General features: G+C 41.2%; 1 protein-coding gene across 2 annotated transcripts in view; it reads left to right on the forward strand.

The window, feature by feature from the left end:
* Positions 1–3110: 3110 nt before the first annotated feature.
* Positions 3111–20936, forward strand: part of antxr1b (ANTXR cell adhesion molecule 1b) — a 36488-nt gene continuing 18662 nt past the window's right edge. For both annotated transcript variants that reach the window (XM_089126264.1, XM_039664390.2), the window contains exons 1-10: positions 3111–3695; positions 6601–6672; positions 7036–7107; positions 7442–7523; positions 7605–7638; positions 10690–10769; positions 11034–11102; positions 11237–11317; positions 17064–17124; positions 17316–17414. In XM_089126264.1, the coding sequence (XP_088982390.1) occupies positions 3547–3695; positions 6601–6672; positions 7036–7107; positions 7442–7523; positions 7605–7638; positions 10690–10769; positions 11034–11102; positions 11237–11317; positions 17064–17124; positions 17316–17414 (799 nt within the window). In that variant the 5' untranslated portion in view covers positions 3111–3546. The remainder of the gene's footprint in view (positions 3696–6600; positions 6673–7035; positions 7108–7441; positions 7524–7604; positions 7639–10689; positions 10770–11033; positions 11103–11236; positions 11318–17063; positions 17125–17315; positions 17415–20936) is intronic.

Consider the following 20936-nt stretch of genomic DNA (forward strand, 5'->3'; position numbering starts at 1 on the left):
ATGAATAATTTTTTTATTTACTGAAAGCTAAAGCTTGGTAATTAAGTTTATTAACCCTTTCACACGTAAGTTTAAAATATTCAAACTGACCCCCCAGCGTGAGTTTTAAAAGGCGACCGTTATTTAGAACTTGCCACTTTAATGTTTCCATGGTGACGCGTCTTTGCTTGTCACGTGACACAGCACAACCAAAACACGGCGCTGAATTAAGGATGATCTGCTTTTGTGTAATTTTTCCTTTTTTGTTAAAAATATTCATAAATGTATTAGCTATAACATGAAACACTGATATTCCGATTGTCAAATATGTGCAAGTGGATGGGTTTGACATGGTTTAAACAGCTTTATAACGATCGCGTTAGTTGAGCTTTTAGATCTTTTTCAGTTCAGAGAATCAGATCTGTTGGATTTACAACGTCAATTCCTCCACTTCTCACGAAATACATGATAGTAAGTGGCTGGTGAACTGGGAGAAGAATAGGGTCAAATGTAAAGCTACTTACACAATGTGAATCTGATATGAATAAAACGTGTTGTTGTCTTATTATAACTGAAAGGATTATTGCCGCTTCCATAGACATCAGTGTGTATTTTACAAACTCAAAATCATTGTTTTGCTAGTACTTATGTGTATTTAAATGTCTGAAACCTAAAATAAACATTGAAAACACTCAATAGTTGTGTTATATGACAGTTCTGAGTGCGTCCGTCTCTGGCTTACTGCCAGCCAGCGCGCGAGAGCAAGTTTGAATTTAGCAGTTGCTGACGTGAAGCACTGACCGTTCTAATCACACGGTCACCGGTGTGATCGTACGCTCCAGGGATCAGCCAAGAAGACTGATCACACTGGTACGTGCGAAAAGTGACGATTTTGTAAACACTTGCCTAGTTTAGGTCATCTTTTCGCGGACCACTAGGGGGCGATGGCGGACCACACTTTGAGAATTACTGGTCTAGCGCATGGCGCCTCGCTAACAGACAATTGCAGAGCTGCAGGCTGCAGGCTGACACCAAACACCTTTGAAGATTCTTATCTGCGAATTGAGCCAGTGTCCTCTCACGTACTCGCTTCCGACAGTACTGGACCCGCTTAGGTGTCTTCGCTTGCTCGCCACTCCACTCCTCGGACTGGATAAGTGCGATATTCACTCAATGTCTTCCATTGAAGCCTTGAGTCCTCCAGCACCGATGATGCGGGCACCACTGCGGTTGCTCTGGATGCTGGCTAGGTGCCTCCATGTGCACGGTTCCCTATGGTAACTGTCTCATGTGTATTATCCACTGTAAGCCTCTATGAGCATGTGTCTTCCCTTGGCAAGCCATCTGCCACCCCTGGAGTTAAATTCTAGTAGCCACCTACGGTTGGTGCTCCAGTGATCTCCATATGCGTTCCTATACGGCCATATGTGTTTTGTAAGTCCTCCTTCGGTAGGCATCTATAGCATGTCCCTCCCGGGATATGTTTCCCAGTGTACCTTGGTAATACTGTGTCAAAGTGGGATCCCTGTAAAAAAAAAAAAAAAAAAAAAAAAAGAAGGTAAGGCTCAGGGGTCCAGACTTTCGCAGGGCACTGGAAGACAGCTTGAAGATGGCGTGATGGCACAGACCCCCAATCTCCGTCACTTATGACGTAACTCGAAGTGACTACGAAAGGGAACGTCTCGGTTACGGATGTAACCCTCGTTCCCTGAGTAGGGAACGGAGACGTTACGTCTCCCTGCCACTTCTGCTGTACCGCTGGGTAGACGCCGAGTTCAGTCTTGGCTCCTCAGCAAAGACATACTGCGGTTGCGTTCACTTCCTCCTTTTATACTCACGGAGTAGGGCGGAGTACGCTATGAAAATTTCCGCAGCCCCAAGGCATTGCATGCCATTGGCTCGTTGTTAAATACTCGAAGAGGATTGGCTTTCATGTGAAATCCCCGAATCTCCGTCACTTCTGACGTAACGTCTCCGTTCCCTACTCAGGGAACGAGGGTTGTTACATCCGTAACCGAGACGTTTTCATACTCCATAAATATATATATTTTTTCTTAAAAAGTTATGTTTTCCTAAAAAAGTACTTTTTCTTGGCCATTTGTCAACTACCCACAGTGACATCATAGCCTACAGTTAATAATTTAGGCTATTAGATGTTTTACATGGATTGCGAATTAATAAGGAGGCTATATGATTGTGTCTAGGATAGCCTACAGTTCGGATAAAAATTAACTTAAAGTTTCAGCTACAACTTATCATTTAAAATTTAACCACAACGATTCCGGTTCTTGTTTTTTAGTAACCTTTACTTTTGAGGAGATATTTTTAGAGGGTTCCACTTCCTGCATTTACTGCCTCCAGCAGTCTGTTGCCATATGATGAAATATTTTCAGATTTAGCCTGATTCAATTATCGCACAGGTGTTTGGACTTAATGGGCTCTATGCATGGCGGTATTTCCGGTGAAGATGTAAGGATGCTCGATAACTTCCGCCGATCGTAGAGTCCAATGCAATACCGAGAATTTATATTGAATTTTATACTCCATGGTTATACTAAAGAAACGTTAGTCACAAAAACAGATAAAACAGACACCCCTCGTTGTGTTTATGCTTCTTTTTAAAATTATATTAAATAAATATAACTATATATAAAATTACACCTAAACGTATACGTTTCGTTTCAAAGACGGGAGGACAGTAAATTTTGAAGACTCTGCCATAATCCCGTTTTCCTCGGTTTTCCTCCGCTTTAATCTCCACAACCGGAAATGGACGAGCATCCTTGCGTCAAATGCGGAACTTATGCGTGCATATAGCCCATTAAAGAGATAAGTAAGTGAACTATCATATTTGGGTGAACTATCCCTTTGACTATTTTTACAAGCTACATAAATGCAGTTCAATAATTATTCTAAATATATTTGAAATAACTAATAAGAAAAAAATGTAGTATAATTTTTAATGTACACATTCGTTACACTGGTGCGGCGCGCTGAATAACCCCCCACTACAACAAAAATAAAAGTCACCACACTGTGGCAGCAGAGAACATACATACCCTCAACAAAAAGCCCATTCAGAGAAAGAGAGTTGAGAGCAACAAAGAAAAGGAGAGAGAGAGAGAGAGTGTCAGTGTAAAACTGTTTTGAACGTTTTTTTCCAAAAGTAACCATGTCACTCCCTCTTTGTATTGAAGATAATCCCCCATTTTCACATAGATCCAGACACCACCAGACCAAATCAAATGATTTCATGAAGATTTCAATCCAACCCAAGTCACTGTCAACAGATGTCTCTGGGGCAAGCTGAGGGCCAGCACTTCAACAAGCCTGAAACACATCTGTGGCAGCAGCACAGCAGTGTTAGAGTTATTTGAGCGTGAGGGAGTGATTCAAGCACCTCAGGATCTGCAGCTCCAGGACTCCAGACCTGCTCCAACCTGGATGGATCACAGGCAAAAGAGGCTGCAGAGTAAATCATCTCCACCAAAGTTGGATGTCTTTCCTTGAGGGTTTGCTGGGAAGTGCCATTGACTTGTGCGAGGCTGCTGTTATCAACCTGGAATAATGTCCATGGACTGGCGTGACAGGCTGATCATAGGCTTGTTTGTGATGCTTATCCTGAGTCTCAGCTGCTGTGCTGGACAGAGCTATGAACGCTGGGAGGCTGGGTCCTCGTGCTATGGAGGGTTTGACCTCTATTTTGTGCTGGACAAGTGAGTGTTTCCATTTCCATAAGCTTTGAGAGTGTCTTCGTAATGGCACCTGAGAATCTGATGCTGTATGGATGTTAATTCAACATCCATACAGACAGCCAAAGGTCAAGTAGGCAATTTTATTATGTCTCTAAAGAGACACATCAGCAAGCATTTCAGAAGCATCATTACAGTCTCTCACATTTTGATGCTGCAAATCATGGCATTTAGGTTTGAATGTGCCTATATAGCATAAACCTCCTGTGTTCTGAAGGCCTCTGAAATGTCAAATTTACCTGAAATTAATATTCTGTGCAGGATATTGGAGACGTCTAAGATGGTCATCTCCTGTATGACCTCTGCAATTTTAAGGAAGCGTGAAAACATATAGACATGGTCAAAAGCATATCGTGCAGATAAAATCCTCAAACGCAGAATTGCACAGCAGTACTAGCTGTTGTATTGTATTTTTAATAGCTTTGTGGATGCGTTACCATTTACCATCAAAACAGTAACTATGAGGACAACAACCCACCTCCAGAAAGAGCTTGGCAAAGACATAAAAACAACTGAAGATCTATAAAAGATTTTACAAATGTATTGATGTTTGTGGGATATTTTGGTTGTAAAGGATTATTTTCCTTTGTCAACTGTAACTCTCTTGACAGTTTGCCCTCAGTTTGTTTATGATGCTTATTATATTCAGTTTCAGTATGAAGTCACTTTTTAGGGTCATCATTTAATAGAAAACTCTAGTAGATTGATGCAGGTGTCATGAGGTGATGGTGAGTAGAGCGTTTAGGGCTGTTTGGGTTCCTCTTGTGCTGAACCTTTTCACCAGCAGGGCCAGATGTTCCAAAGCCTCAGAGCTGTCTTGAATCAGAGTTTGCATCTGAGCACAAATGATATGGAGATGAGAAAGGGACCGAGGGGAGGGAGAGATAGAGAAAGTATGCCATTGTTTAGTCGTGCTAGTAACATTCTTCATTTATAAGCAAAGATCAGAGAAAAGACGTGAAAAACACACACACACCCTGTGATGAATAGAGTGCATTAGGCAAATATAATATGAATGAAAATATTTGGATTTCTCTTTGGAGGCAGAATAATACAATGCCTTCACTGTGCAAGACAACTGCCCAGATTTTGAAAAAGCCTTTTCAGTGATGGTTATAGGTTCTTATATGATGAGGTCATAGCGAAGTATTGGCTTACACTGCAACTTTCTTTTTTCTGTTGGAACAGTGCAGATGCACAATGGCAATGCTGAAATGGCCTTGGTTTGAGTCTCAAAATGTATATTATATTTATATGTCTAGCATTTGAAATATATTCTGAATTTTCTCTTTTTTAACTCATTAAAATGGACAGCCAGCATTTTGGACCTTAACAGGATCTGGGCCTCAAAAGGTTCACACTCACTTTCCTTGTGTCGAAATGTTCAAAATTTCAAATAAAATGTTTTAAAATAGAACTACTATGTTTAAAATAAAAGTTGCAGTAATTATAAAAAACTAAATATAAAAATAAATATTACATAATAAAAAAATATTTATTCTTTACATATCTCCTCTTCACTAATTTGCTTCCTAATCTAGATGTCTAATAAACTAGCCATTGTATATTATAAAAATTGTTGGCTCTTTTACAAGTTGCTTTAGTACGTCATTTTGGATAAAAACAGCTGCTAAATGCATAAATGTACAGTAAATGTGGTCTGTGTCTCAAACTTAAAGTCTTGGCGTGGATCTGCGACTTGGCTTATTGTTTCAGACAAAACCGCAACTTATTTGCAAAGCATTAAAGGTGATAGTGACCTCAACCACAGGTCAGTGAGGTATTCTGAAAAGGAATTTAAAAAGGCAGTGTTTCATATGAATACTACAATAAATTCAAACTTTTTTTTAGTTCACTAAAATGCTGGGCCTTGCATGGTTCTTGTTTTTATCTAAATTTAAGCTTTGAGAAGTTTAGTCTTGGGTCTTGAATGGTCTGCTATTGGCTCCAGTTCCATATCTTCCATATCTCTAAACCAAAAAAAGAAATATATATATATGTATAAACTATAAAAAATAGAACAGTAAAATAATTAGATATAGACTGTCCACATTAAAAAGAATGTACCACCATCTGTTGAATTGATCAAGACTGAATTAGCAGCACTGGTGTGTTTGTGGTGGTGTATGTGTGCAGAGGAAAGCTTGTGCTGACTTTGGAAGGCTTCAACGTCGCTTACGTAAGCTTAGCATTCTTTTTTGATTTGTCTCCACCACAATTGCCCTGCCAGATGAGCTATTACACAAGCTGAGCATTAAAGAAGCCCACTTAACAAGAAGTTAGAGTCTAGATGCTCAGATATCATTATCTGTGTCAGATGCTTTTTAAAACTACTTTTTTAAGACAGTTGGACAGGGACATGCTGCCATGCAAATCTGTAATGAATATTTAGATAATCCTTAAATAGGATATCAGGAGTGTGTAATTTCAGGGAGAAATCACCACCACTATATGACCATGCAGCCTAAATCCTTTAGTGGATTTAATCCATCATGTGAACTTTTAAATGTTTTTCAAAGAGTTGGGTGTTTCCAAGATAGTGTCGGTATGTTACTTTGGCAGATGATGTAATGTCTCATACAGCAGTCATAAATGTCACACCTTCTACTGACTATTGATGCAGATGTATCTCCTCTGGTCCTGCAGTGCTCTCTGCCTCTGCAATATGGAACAAGGTGTTTTTAACAAAATGATACAGAAGATTGCATACACTGATATGCAAAAGTGGTATTTATCCAGGAACAAAGGACAAAGCACACTTTTTTCAGCGTCCATATATGTTTATGACCAAAAAAAAAAAAAAAAAAAGATTTTCATGTTATTTTGTGCAATCCTAATACTGAACCCTTAATGCATAACATCTTCTCAGGTCTGGAAGTGTACAGCACCACTGGAATGAGATCTACTACTTTGTTGATCACCTTGCACACAAGTTCATCAGGTGATTCCAGCAGAAACTCAACATGCTTATTTTTTTTTTTTTTGTGATCTCATTACTACAATGTATTTATTAAAAAAAATCTGTAAACCAATGTCAGATTGTTATGTAACCTAAAGTTTTAGGTAGTTCTGTTAAAATTAAATTGTCAAAAGACTGCACACTTTACTGTCCAAAAAATATACAGTAATATAAATAAAAGGCTGCAAAGCCAATTTAAGTGCTAAGGAATAATGACAGCTTGTGCAATAGAAATAGCTATCATGGAACTCCTAGTAGACCATATTAATGTCAACTAGTCGGCAACTACAGCATGATGGTCTGTGAATAAACCAATTACATTTTCCTATTCTTCTCTGTCTGCAGCCCCCAGCTCCGAATGTCCTTTATAGTCTTTTCAACGGAGGGAAGGATCCTGATGAAACTTACAGAGGACAGGCAAGAGTTTATAACACATGCTGTGATTTCATACTGTCAACATCTGAAAAGCTTTTGTTTTTGATATCTCTTTACTTGCTGTGAGTCTGTCAGCTTTATTTGTGTCGATCCAACAAATCAAGAAGAGCTGGCAGCATTCAAATCCATGCTGGTCCAGGCTTTATGCTGATTACCGTTGGTTTGGCTCTGGTCTACAAGGCCAAAATCAAAATCAAAGTTAATTAACATGAATTCTATCTTTCTTTTTAAGTATTTATTTAAATAAAAAGCATGATGTATAAATAATTGAATAGAGTAAATCGCCATGAAAAATTTACAATATCTTAATATTCAGGGATCAGATCCGTGCTGGGCTGGAGGAGCTTCAGCATGTCTTACCGGGTGGAGATACCTTCATGCACAAAGGTTTTCAGAGGGTAAGCAGGTATTACAAAATACACTAAAGTACAAATCAGAACAAACACAGTTTATTAAAAAAATATTGTGTGGTTTTCTAGGCAAGCGAGCAGATCTACTATGGAACAGGTGACGGTATGTTACGAATTAAATTCCTCTGGTGACTGACTTGACTTTTTTTCCCTTTCTTTTCTTTACAGTAGCTAGATAGGGGTAAGTCCTGACCATAGATGACACAAAATCTTACTTTTGATGAATGGTTATACGCTACTGTATCTTCAATTTTGTAATTTCATCATTTACTCTTGTGAAATTTAGTCAGTAGAAAGGTTAATTTATCTGAATGTGTGTCTCTAGAAAATAGTGATTTATGACATTGTATTATGTTAAATATCTAAGTTTTTGTGTCTACTTGTTAATGAGAGATTTGTGGACACATTCATGTTTTTAAATGTGTGGAGTAATAAGTTATAGTTTTTATTTTGATAAAAAAAATTACCCTATATTAGACCCCTGGGGTAAAGTTGGGTGGGGATCTGGTGGGGTAAAATGGCCTCTGAATAATTGTACATTTTGTTCTATAACAACAAAATTAGCAAATGTTTCTATTTATTTCCTATATTAACACATTGGCTGATGCATCATCATCCTTCACATGCTAAACTTATATCTAAATAGGTTACAGTTTAAAAGTGAATGGCTGCACATCGTTCTTAAAAGGGTGATGAACTGAGAAATCAAATTTTCCTTGAGCTTTTGACATCTAAGTGGTCATCATATTATAAAAATATCCTGTAAGTTTCAGAACTGAAAACGTCCTTGTTAGTCCAAAAAAAGCTTTTATAGCTTTTTAGCAAATGACTCGTTTTTAAAAGTGGGGAACTATGACGTCAAAGAGGTTAAAACACCACCCCAGCAGAAGATGATTAACTCCTACTTCAACACGGCCGGTTTAGCCCTGCCCACAGATTCTCGCATTACATGCAATCAGGCATAGCTAAATAACATAGGCCTACCTCGTGATGACAAAACGGGATCGAGCTACTGAGCAATGCAGAATATTGTGCAGTGCCTGGTTGTGAAAGACGACAGTCGCTGCACAAGCTTCCTCTGGATTCCAATAGGACGGCATGGATAAACTTTATTTTTAGTGACGTTCCAGCTGATGAGGTAAAACATCGTCGTCTGTTCGCTTCATTTCACTGGGGATTGTCCTTTAAACAAGACTGGATTTGCAGACCGATTAAGAGCAAAGAACGGTGCTGTGCCGTCTATATTGGATCTGACAGGAATTGTGCAACACACAGACTCTGGGTCGAATCATTCTGGTTGCCATTTTACAACATTGGACGTTTTCAAAACAATTTCCCCCAAGTGCATCAACGGGACTCATTATAATATGCAAAACTGTTCTCCACTCACAGCAGTGGGTGTTTACTTCCAAGTCTTCAGTGCGAGACACCCATAAAAACCCAGCATTTTTCAGGTAGGCTAAAAACTTGGATACAAAATAGCCTATTACTTATTCATTTGGATGTTTTTAAATGCAAAAACCAAGCGAACGTCATAAGTTGACCTCAGACAACAATATAATAAAATTTAAAAAGCCAGTTCATGACCCCTTTAAAGGAGTAGTTCACTTTAAAAAAAAAAACTTTTGCTGATAATTTACTCACCCCCATGTCATCCAAGATGTCCATGTCTTTCTTTCTTCAGTCGAAAATAAATTAAAGTTTTTGATGAAAAGATTCCAGGATTTTCTCCATATAATTGACTTTATTGGAAACCAAACGGTTCAAGGTCCAAATGAGAGTTTCATTGCAGCTTCAAGGGGCTTTAAACGACACCAGACGATGAATAAGGGTCTTATCTAGCGAAGCAATCGGTCATTTAAAAAATAAATAACAACGTTTAAGTTTTATATGCACAAATGCTCGCTTTGCTCTGTTCTGTGATGCACGTTCGTGACTCTCCTGTTCGAACCCGTTCATCAAAATGAACAAATCTTTTTTCGAGGCATGACTCGAAGGGTCCTAGACAAGACCTTATTCATCGCCTGGTGTCGTCTAAATCAGGGGTTCTCAACTCCAGTCCTCGCGACCCACTGCTCTGCATATTGTGTATGTCTCCCTTATTTAACACACCTGATTCAGATCCTCAGCTCGTTAGGATATCCTCAGCTCGTTAGGATAGCCGAGTCTATCCTAACAAGCTGAGGATCTGAATCAGGTGTGTTAAATAAGGGAGACATACACAACATGCAGAGCAGTCACGTGGACTGGAGTTGAGAACCCCTGGTCTAAAGCCCCTTGAAGCTGCACTGAAACTCTCATTTGGACCTTGAACAGTTTGGTTCCCAATGAAGTCCATTATATGGAGAAAATCCTGAAATGTTTTCATCAAAAACCTTAATTTCTTTTCAACTGAAGAAAGAAAGACGTGGACATCTTGGATGTTATGGGGGTGAGTATGTATCAGCAAAAGTTCTTTTTAAAAGTGAACTACTCCTTTAAGGGCCAGGGCATCTTTTCCCACGTTACCTTACTAGGCTAGCTATAACGTTACGTTTTTAACGCCGTTACAACAACCTGAAAAGTTACACTAAGCCGATGTTTAAATTTAGCACATTTACGAAGTAGCTGACAGTTCATTTGGCAAAGATGCAAGCAGGAATGTCGCTTGCAAAAAAAGCTGTTTCATACATTTAAAAATTTCTCCACAAATTTAAAAACATTACTTTTTATCGCACCCCCTCCCATGTTGGAAACGCTGGATAGAATCCTGCTTGTCACAGTGTGAATAGAACCGGAATGGTTAGCTATACACAAAATTTCACTAATATGACCTCACCAAAGTAGCCTATGTTTAAAGATGTCATATTCGTTCTTTCACCTGACAAGGTTTGTATCGGATACAAAAAATATAAGTAGTCTACCGTCAATATCATGTTATTGTGTTTACCCATCACAAAGAAAGTTTAAAACTTGTTAAAGACAGATGACGGTTAGCTAAATGTAATACGGTTCCCAAAAGACAATGGTTGCGCGAGACGAACTCTAAAGGCTACGATTGATTACTCCCAGAAATTTCTGTCAGAAATTCAAAAAGTAATTGAATAATTTGCTCTCTGAACCATTCTAGGAGGTTCTTCTATAGACTATTATAAATTCTCTCTTCTTTTGTTAGGATACCGCACAGCGAGTGTCATCATTGCTCTGACTGATGGAGAACTGCGCGAGAATGAATTTGACTTGGCAGCCAGAGAGGTGAGACCTTACACCTTAGATCCTGTCATCCTGCCATATTTTCTGTTCTTTCTAGAAACACCAACAGCCTTAAGCTCTGACCCGTGAGGCAGCAACTATTATAAAATAAACTGAACCTTGGACCTTCTTTCTATCAGACTGTCTCATTTAGCCCATTATCTAGATAATATTTGCATAGTTTGATATTTCACATGTACTGGCTCTATAATATATGCAACCCAACTCATCTTTTTGAAACCTGTCTTTCATACGGTGAAATGGCAGGCCGGTCGCTCACGTCAGTTGGGAGCTTCTGTGTATTGTGTTGGAGTGAAGGACTTTAATGAAACCCAGGTAAGGTGACAAAATGATTTGCCCCTTCATTGTGAGCAGGTCACCACAATCTGTATTTACATCAGCAACGGATGTACAATGTGAGAACAAAAGAATAGAGAAGCATATTTTTATGATTTCTCATTCGGTCACAGCTGGCAACAATAGCCGACAGCGAAGATCACGTCTTTCCTGTTAATGATGGCTTTGAAGCACTGCAAGGGGTCATTGATTCAGTAAGTGAATTGACTGAACTCAGTAAATGCTACTCTCACATTTTTCTTTTGATAATTTTATTGATGTAAATAGCTGTGTTCCAAAACCTTGTGAGCTGCCTTTAGGTAGCATTTTATGTTGTCAAATGTGCACTTTTAAGACAAAAAGCATGGCTTTTTTTAGTCAAATGCGAAGGCAGCATTGCATGTATCATTCACTGAAAAGGCAATTAGTTAATGTGACTCAGTGAAAAAAATCAACATTTATCTTTTCAAAAATAGTTAAATCTTATTCAAATCCAGCAACAAATTTGGCCAACATCCAGTGGCATGTATTTTGATGCTAATTAGAGTATCTCATCGTTAGCTAATCAAAAAAACACTGTTCTACTTGCTGGCCTCCGTTACACATTGTACGATTTTGTCCCAGGCGCAAGATGACCAAATGTGGTCGTGGCTCCTAAACAGTGGCGCTACGTTGTACAGTGTGAGAGGTTCTGTCGTTGTCACGGTCTTGTCACCAAAGCTAGCCTGCGATCATTTTCTGACAGTGTCAGAAATGTAGCATGATCATCTCACAGTGTGTTTGCTGCTAATGCTATGACCTACATCTACTGACTAACCAATAAAATTATCAACGTGACATGGCGCTACAACTTAAAACTCCCTAAAGCTCCATTTGATAGATTAGCATGCCAAACTGGCCTCTTTTCCCTAGCCATGACCACGTCCATATTCTCCTCTTTTGCTTATTCCTCCTCTTTTTTTTTCAGGGCACATAAAAACCACAATTGCCAAAGTGCGATTCATCTGACTCTATTTGTTTACCACTAGCGCATGCTGATGACGTTTTATTCTATACTAACTTGCATAATAGTGGCCTGCGATTCAATATGTATTATCATTGTACAGTCTACATATACATGTCGTACCCAAGTTCCCAGAAGGGACTACCGCTGCGTGTAATCGCAGTGGGAACGCCCTCAGTGTGACGCGTCTGAAGCATGAATGAAATCAGTCAATGGAGAGAATGAGCGTACGTTTGGGAGTGCAGCGTGCCCAATCGGCTCTCGAGGGAGTCGATTGTGAGCATTGCAAGCGCTGTCCTCTGCGAACTCTGTGCTCGTGGCGATCGCTCTTCGAGGAGAGAGGTATGCTGTGAGCTCCCCAAGGCTCGGGTCCCGCTTCTGTTGAGGCAGAGCGGCGGCGCTTGTCTTGGGGTTCGCAGTGGATCTCACCGGCGATGTTAGGAACGGGCCCCGCCCTATCTCGGCTTTCTCCGGGATCCAGTGCCTCTCACCCGGTGGAAGCACGCGCTGTGGCGGTTACTTCTGCCCGTGTAGAGGCATAAATGATGCATGATGATGTTGAATTGAGATTATCCAGTTCTGAGGAGCTGTATGTCGAAAGTTTTGCATCAGAGGAAACTAGTTTGTCACAGTATACTGCAAATGAAGAAGGTTTTATGGATGTGTTTTCTCAGGCTGTTGAAAAGCTCAGTGTCGAGTGGCCAGCTGATAGACAGGAGTCTAATAGTAAAATTAAACTATATTATAGATTTCTGTCTGCACGACCTCAACCTTCTGCCCTCTAAACCACTAAAAAAAAAAAAAGAAAGAAAAAAAAATATATATACTTCTGTGTTAGTGGGGAAGGCTTACTCGACGGCGGGTCAAGCGGCTGCATGTATACACACTATGGAAAAAAAAAGGCATTATGCAAGCTTTTCAGGCTGACCTGCTTAAAGATGCGGTGAGAGGGGGGAATTTATGTTGAAATGATTAATGAGCTAGAACTGCTTTCAGAATTTTTTGCCCCTTAAAGTGCATGTCGCTGGGGCTGCAGACGAGGGCAGTCCCAGTTGCCGAGTACCTCAAAAAGAGCGTCTCGTGCCCCAACCACCCCCCCAAGAGAAGGGGGGGACAAGGCGGGACGCTCTCTGGCGTGGTCTTCTCGTGGTAGGGCTGATCTGAGGACGGTCATTATTGCCAAGAAGGCCGCGTCGAAAAGAAAAAAAAAACCTGACGTGCTGAACGTTATGACTCTGAGGGTGGTCCCCATCGTGAAAGACTTGAGTTCACTGCACAAAAACACGGTGCCCTGTCTTTCCCGATGCCCTCAGGAGTCTGCTCTACTAACCCTGCCTTTACAGGGTGTAGAGAGACTTGGCGAGCGATTTCCTGAGGGACACTCGCCCACTCTGGGGGGGGTTGTGGAGTGCCCAGACCAGCTGTTCCCTGCCAGTGTGTTACAGAGTGCTGTGTCTGTCACTCAGGATGTTCATCCAGAGGCTAGCCTCGAGAGGCTGGTTCCCTTAGTAGAGTTTCTGGCGGAATGGAAAATTCTCCCCAAAGTTTCTCAGTGGGACCTCGGTTCAGAGGGGTTCTGTCCACAGTGGTGGTCCCCGAGCAGGCTCTGGTATTAGAACAGCAGGTAAAAACTCTCCTGCTGAAAGGAGCTATAGAGTGGGTTCCTCCACCCAGCAGGGAGTTAGGACACTACAGCCGGTACTTCATCGTTCTGAAGAAAGATGGGGGGCTGCATCCCATTCTTGATCTGCGTCTCTTACATCGCGCTGTAGGGAAGCTCAAATTCAAGATGCTCACTCTCAAGCAGATCGTGTCACAAATCAGATCCGAGGACTGGTTTTTTACGATAGATCTAAAGGACGCTTACTTCCATGTGTCTATCCTCCCTCAACACAGGAAGTTCTGGAGGTTCGCTTTCGGGGGCGAAGCGTACCAATATCGGGTTCTTCCGTTCGGCCTAGCACTGTCACCCTGAACATTCACAAAGTGTATGGATGCTGCTATAGCCCCGTTAAGGCTGCAGGGCATCCGTATTCTGAATTATATAGATGACTGGTTAATTCTAGCTCAATCGGAACAACAGGCGATTCGGCATCAAGGTGTCGTTCTTGCTCTCATCAAGAGACTGGGGCTGAGGCTCAACGCCAAGAAGAGTGTTCTTTCTCCATTACAGAGATCCACTTTTCTAGGTGTAGTGTGGGATTCGACGATGATGCAGGAACGATTGTCACCTGCTCGTATTGCTTCGATTCTTGCCACAGAAGAGCAGGTCAAGCTAGGCCAGGCATCCACTGTAAAACAGTTCCAGGGACTGTTAGGTCACATGGCAGCTGTGTCCAATGTGATACCTTTTGGCCTCTTGCACATGGTACCGTTACAGTGGTGGCTCAGAACCAAGGGATTCTCCCCGAGGGGAAATCCGCTTCGCATGTTTGTGAGTTTGCGACGGTGTTATCGCGCCCTGATCATGAGGAAAGATCCTTGGTTTCTGTCCCAAGGCCCTGTGTTAGGAGCTCCTTGTCGTCGCGTTATGCTAACGACAGATGTCTCTCTCACGGGTTGGGGGGCGATCATGGATGGTTGCCCGGCTCAGGGTCTGTGGGAGGACCAACATCGTCTGTGGCACATAAATTGCCTAGAGATGTTGGCGCTGTTTCAGGCTCTGAAACACTTCCTCCCAGACCTAAGGGGCCACCATGTTCTTGTCCGGACAGACAACACATCGATGATCTCTTATCAACCATCAAGGGGGTCTGCGTTCTTGTTTACAAACTGACACGTCAGATCCTTCTATGGTCCCAGGGGAAAATTCTTTCTCTGAGAGCTTTTTATCTCCCAGGGTATTTAAATCAGGGCTGCAGACATCCTGTCAAGACAGGGGCAGAGGCCTGGGGAATGGAGTCTTCACCCCGAGGTGGTGGAACTCCTTTGGAAACATTTCGGTCGTGCCGAGGTAGACCTATTTGCTTCTCGAGAAACATCACACTGCGCTGTGGTTCTCCCTTAGCCATCCAGCCCTGATGGGGTTGGATGCGATGGTACATCCGTGGCCGAGGTCACGTCAGTACGCATCGTACGCATAGTACGCATCCTTCGTGGCACCTTGAAGTTGAGGCCTGCAGTTCGCACAAGGGTACCAGCTTGGGATCTGGCCATCGTCTTAGAAAGTCTCTCCCTAGCTCCTTTCGAGCCCTTCGAGGAAGTTTCGGAAAAGTTTCTTACTCTAAAGACTTTCCTTCTTCTATCCCATCTCTAAAAAGAATAGGAGATATTCAAGCACTTTCGGTGGCTCCCTCGTGCCTGGAATTTGCTCCTGGTTCGGTTAAAGCTTTCTCTGTCCGAGACCAGGTTATATTCCTAAGGTACTAACTATTTCTCTCAGACCTATAGTTCTGCATGCTTTCCGTCCTCCGCCTTTTCTGGCGTCAGACCAGGAGAAACTTCATTTGCTGTGCCTCGTTAGGGCTTTAGATGCTTATGTCCACAGAGCTACCCTGTGGAGAAGATCGGAACAACTGTTTGTCTGTTCTTAGGTCACCTAAGCAAGGGTGTCCTGCATCTAAGCAAAGGATGAGCAAGTTGGTGGTCGAGGCCATCTCGCTTGCTTACGGTTCGGCCCATCAGCCTTCACCTTTGGCTGTAAGGGCTCATTCCACCAGGAGTATGGCTGCCTCTACAGCTCTTCTTTCAGGAGCTTCTCTTCAGGACGTTTGTGATGCGGCAGGCTGGTCCTCACCGCACACTTTCGTCAGATTTTCTATTCCCTTGACCTTAGCTCCACTCCCAGGGCTCAATTTCTCTCGTCGGTTTGTGTCTCCACACGACAGGGATTTGGTCGTATGAGGATGTGGGTTTTGCATTCCTACTGCGATTACACGCAGCGGTAGTCCCTGAAGGGGAACGTCCCGGGTTCCGTATGTAACCCTAGTTCCCCGAAGGGACGGACGCTGCGTGTCCTGCCATTCTTCCGGCATCCCCTTGGGTCGCTTGCTTCAGTAACTTTAAGCTGGCGGCTTGTGTGCTCAGGGGATATTTATAGCTTCCTGGTCATGACGTCACTCGCCGTACGCTCATTCTCTCCATTGACTGATTTCATTCATGCTTCAGACGCGTCACGCTGAGCGTCCGTCCCTTCGGGGAACTAGGGTTACATACGTAACCCGGGACGTTTATTAGATCCACGGATATAGTGTGATTTGTATTGATTTCATAGGATTGCCAAAATCGCACAGTCTGTAACAGGTATTACACTCACCCCTCTAAACCTCACTTCCATATGGGTCACGGCACCAATATAACCCCTCCGGTTCTACTCGTACCGTGTCGAGCAGGATTCTAAACAGTGTTTCCAACACGGGAGGAGGGTGCGATAAAAAGGACACTAAAGAGTGCAGCCTCTAATGTCAGTTGCTAGTACACCTCTTGAGGCCAAGCAAGTGGGGTTTACTTAAACAGCTCTTATTTGCTGGCCTGCATTACACTAAAGGTAAACTCTATTGAAATCAATTGTGAGTTGACGCATATTAGAGCACTACCGTGTAGAGCACTACAATCAGTCATTTATGATTTTGCATGAGTTAAGGCACAGGTATATTTCATGTTCTGCTCCATCTCGTGTACAGTTGAGCGAGCCTTTCAAAGTACACTCCTTTGGCCTCGAAGTCTAGTCACTCACAAATGCACTGTTGTACGTGCACCATCCGCAGGGCCACAAAATAATTGGGCTGCATGCGGAAAGACCCTCCTGATGACTAAAATTACGTCACACGGACAGGGTACAGTGCTTTAGAATGGTGCATACTGTATGCACTGGAGAGAAAGCCAGCTCACTAGGTTTGGGCGCAGAGCCTTTATATCACACAAGTAAAACTTACAGTAAGTTGTCTAAATTGGTGGATGTCTCTACAATAAATTGACAAAACATTCAAACATAAACTCATACATTTTTCTTGCCTCAGATTCTGAAGAGATCCTGTATAGAGATCCTTGCTGTGGAGCCCTCGAGTATTTGTGCAGGAGGTAAACATACGTCAGGCCTGAAGCAAAGACCTAGTTCTGACAGACAACAAAAATCTTTTTTTACATATTTAACTGTAAATCACCACATGAAATTTGAACTTTATATGAACTTATATATTAGATTGGGGGGGGGAGGTCTGTTTGGTACACATATATATAACATTAAACGCAATGTGTTTCCTCCCTCCCAGAATCCTTTGAGGTGGTGGTTCAAGGGAACGGATTCCTTCACGCCCGCGATGTGAGCAGAATCCTTTGCAGCTTCCGTATCAACAACACCCTCACCGTGAGTAAGTGAAAAACGGCACAGATGGATTCCTGTTCCTTGCATTGCTAGCTGTGAGCTGTTGAATTATTATAGACCATCCTGTGTTAGCATTAACTGCTAACCAAAATGATCTCCGCAGTTTTTAAAGAACAAAAGTGATAGTTGATAAATGACTGAAACTTTTAAAGGGTACATATCATGCTTTTAAATCATTCATTTTTACATATAAATCATACCGTTGTGGTCTATATAAAACATAACTGCAATGCTTGGGTCTGAATTCCTCATTATTATAGCTCCACAGGCCCCTTTTCTGATGTGCGTCTTTGAGCGACCCGTTTTGAAGCGTCCCCTTTAAATAAAAAGGAGATGCGTCATACCCCGCCCGCTCTCCAGGTCGCCAAAGAGTATAGAAGAACAAGAGGTGAAACTCTGATGCTTTTTTGGTAACAGCCACTAGATGGCGCTTCGGTAGCGCGGCCGCCATATCGGGGTGAAAATTCCAACTGGAGTTACTGGACAACAGCACAGATAACAGTTTTTTTAGGTAGTTTTTTCTTGCATTAGTGAGTATTTCCGTTGTATGCAACTTTACACTTTTACTACTATTATTAGTTACCAACTCCACTAGGCCTGAAATATATTTTGGACGTTTTAATCCCCTGGATCATGCTACAAACATGATGATTCATTGATGCGTTGTTATCCTATAACTAATTGCCACTTTGGACATTGGACATTTTTTTTTTTGTTTGTTTACATGTCTTGCGTCATTATTATAAGATATTCTATTGCTGTTATATATTTATTGTCAAACATTTATTTTAGTACAATAACATTCATTTGCTGAATTTATTTCATTGTTAACTTATTTTTGTAAGTAACGTTATGTGTACCTCCCGGGAAACGGTCTATGTTATTATAACTTTTTGAACTGATATCACTTTATTCTTACCTATCACACTTAATGTGGAGAGTAATATAATGAATTAAATCCTCAAAGTTCCCTGTCTCAAGTTATGTGGGGGTAGCCCGGTTAAGTAGCAACTTCTTTTTTAACTGCTATAAAGTTAACTGTTGTGAGTTAAATAATCACCTAGCCTAATTATTTCAACCTAAAAATGATCTCTGCACTGGACTAAATATATGTATATTATATGACTGCCAAGTCGCTTTCACCCCGAAATGGCAGAAGCGTAGGGCTGCTTTTGGGCGCTGGTGTTGCAATGGAACGTTCTATTGGCTTTCACTTCTTGTCAATATACGTTCTTTGAGGTCGCTGAGTTCACACTCGGTTCAACTCCCCACGTTCGGCCATTATTGTAGTTTGATTAGAGATATACGATTATATACGATACCTTCAAAGAACATTTTTCACACGTTAATAAAATGTCAACAACAGAAGATTTGTCCATCAAGCCTTACATTCGAGCCAGAGCGAGCGAGTTGATAAAGACGACGACGAACCTGCAGAACAACGTCTTCATATGGATATATTGGTATGTGAGTTAACTGTTTTGTGTTATTAGTGAACGTCGACTATTTCTCTTGTTAAAACAAGCACACTGACAAGATAAATGACTACAGTCTAATCTTACCACAAACAATCTGTATTGATAATATGATACGTTTAGAAAAGCATCAGAAAAGCAGCTAAATGACCATTGATGAAACTCAAGAACAATAATACTGCAGACGTGTAACGTTACTTCAAAACAAAAACAAAGAAAGACAAAGGTACTGCTAAACCATGACCACCATGTGTTTTAAGAAAGTAAAGTACTTTATTTTTATTAATGATATTTACAGCTTATCGAAATGCTCTGTTCGTCGTCTCCAAAGATAGAAGGAATTTAAGTTACCTCTCATTCAGACGAAGTCAATCGGCAAACCCGTCTGTATAACGTTGGCGGAGGTTGTTGATTTGTTGAAGTGGGAATCCTTGAAGTGCTTCAGGTCACTACATCCAAAAACCGAACATTGACTTTGCCCTCTCGTAACTTCTGCATCATTGAGCTCGGACTACAAAATCGGAGCGAGAAATAATAATGGCGGATTGCTCGAAGTGTTGGACCGGTAGTCAATGTCCTTATTTGGCAGTTCCGCTGCAAATACAGTGATGTTGTAGTTCAAAAAACGTCATAGAAAACAGAAAAATCTGAACAGGTTGAAAAATATGGCCAAAACAGAATATAAAGATATAAACGAAGCACCCGAAGAGAATAATTTCATCTTTTCTGTACTTATAAACACTCCAAATATACAACAAAATGCATTTAAGGGCTAAAAAAGCATGATACGTCCCCTTTAAAGAGTCCCTATCATAGCATTAGAAATGTTCCTATTTTTGTTTTAGGAGTTCCCAAAAACAGTTTAACATGCATGCAAGGATAAAAAACACTTTATTTGTCTTATAATATGCATTTATTTTTAACTGATTTGCTCACCGACTCCCAAATGATTCGTACAAAGACTCATTTTTCCAAACCACTTTGCGTGACATTAATCGGCGGTGATTGGTCTGATGACAGACCCAGTCAGTTATTGTTTGTTAGCATAACCGTAACGCATAAACATATTGATAAAGCACTGCAGCACTACAAGACACTCTATTCTTTATGACGACTCCAATAACAGCGACAAACATTTCACGTATTTAAAAAAAAAAATGACATTGGAGACCGAGACCTAGAAGCTGCGCTGAGTGTAACTTACACACACACACACACAGGTACGCGCACACACATACTGCCTCGCGCCCCGACGCAACAAAACCATTCAAAACCCTTAAAAGCAACAATTATTAATAATACTTACAGGTTGTGATTCATAGGAAGAAGCTGATCCATATACACTGGGTAAGTAAGTAACTGAGCCCTTCGGGAACAACCGCTTGCAAATCCACATTTGAATTCATTTATGTTTTTGAACTAACTAATGATGAGAACACAATCGGGCTATACTGTTGTGGTATCGTTGCAAATATGAACTCTAACCAGAGATTCTTCACATGCTCGTCCCTGGTAAATGAAAACAAAGTGGCTGAACTACAGTATCTTTGCATTGTAGAACACAGCGTCTTCTCGACATGATGCTATGATGAAGTATTTGAATGTGTAGACTTCAAGTTTACACTTCCGTCTGCGCACGCAGTAACTGGGCGCGGCCAGTATGTATCTATGTCACTACGAACCAGCTAATGACTCGTTTCAAAAACAATTCATTTCATAGACTCAGAGTCGACTCTCACTTTTGAAAGACAATAACTTTATATACGGTGCACTTTCAGATATAAATCTTTGCAGGATGTTTTCATTCCCTTAGAGCTATATTCCACACCATATGAACAGTCATTTTCAAAAATCCATGATAGGGGCTCTTTAATTTATCCAGGCCAAGCTCAACTGAACTCACCAGTGGAAATCGAAAAATAAGAATTGTCTCCATGCATGTGGCAATGCAGACAGCTTTGTTTTTGTCTTTTGTAATGATAAAGAAGCCAATTGAATCCAAATGTCAGTATGGCTGCCGTGTTTTCTGCAAT

Source organism: Pimephales promelas, chromosome 23, assembly GCF_988280905.1.
Source record: "Pimephales promelas chromosome 23, fPimPro1.hap1.1, whole genome shotgun sequence".
In the NCBI taxonomy this organism is placed as follows: Eukaryota; Metazoa; Chordata; class Actinopteri; order Cypriniformes; family Leuciscidae; genus Pimephales; species Pimephales promelas.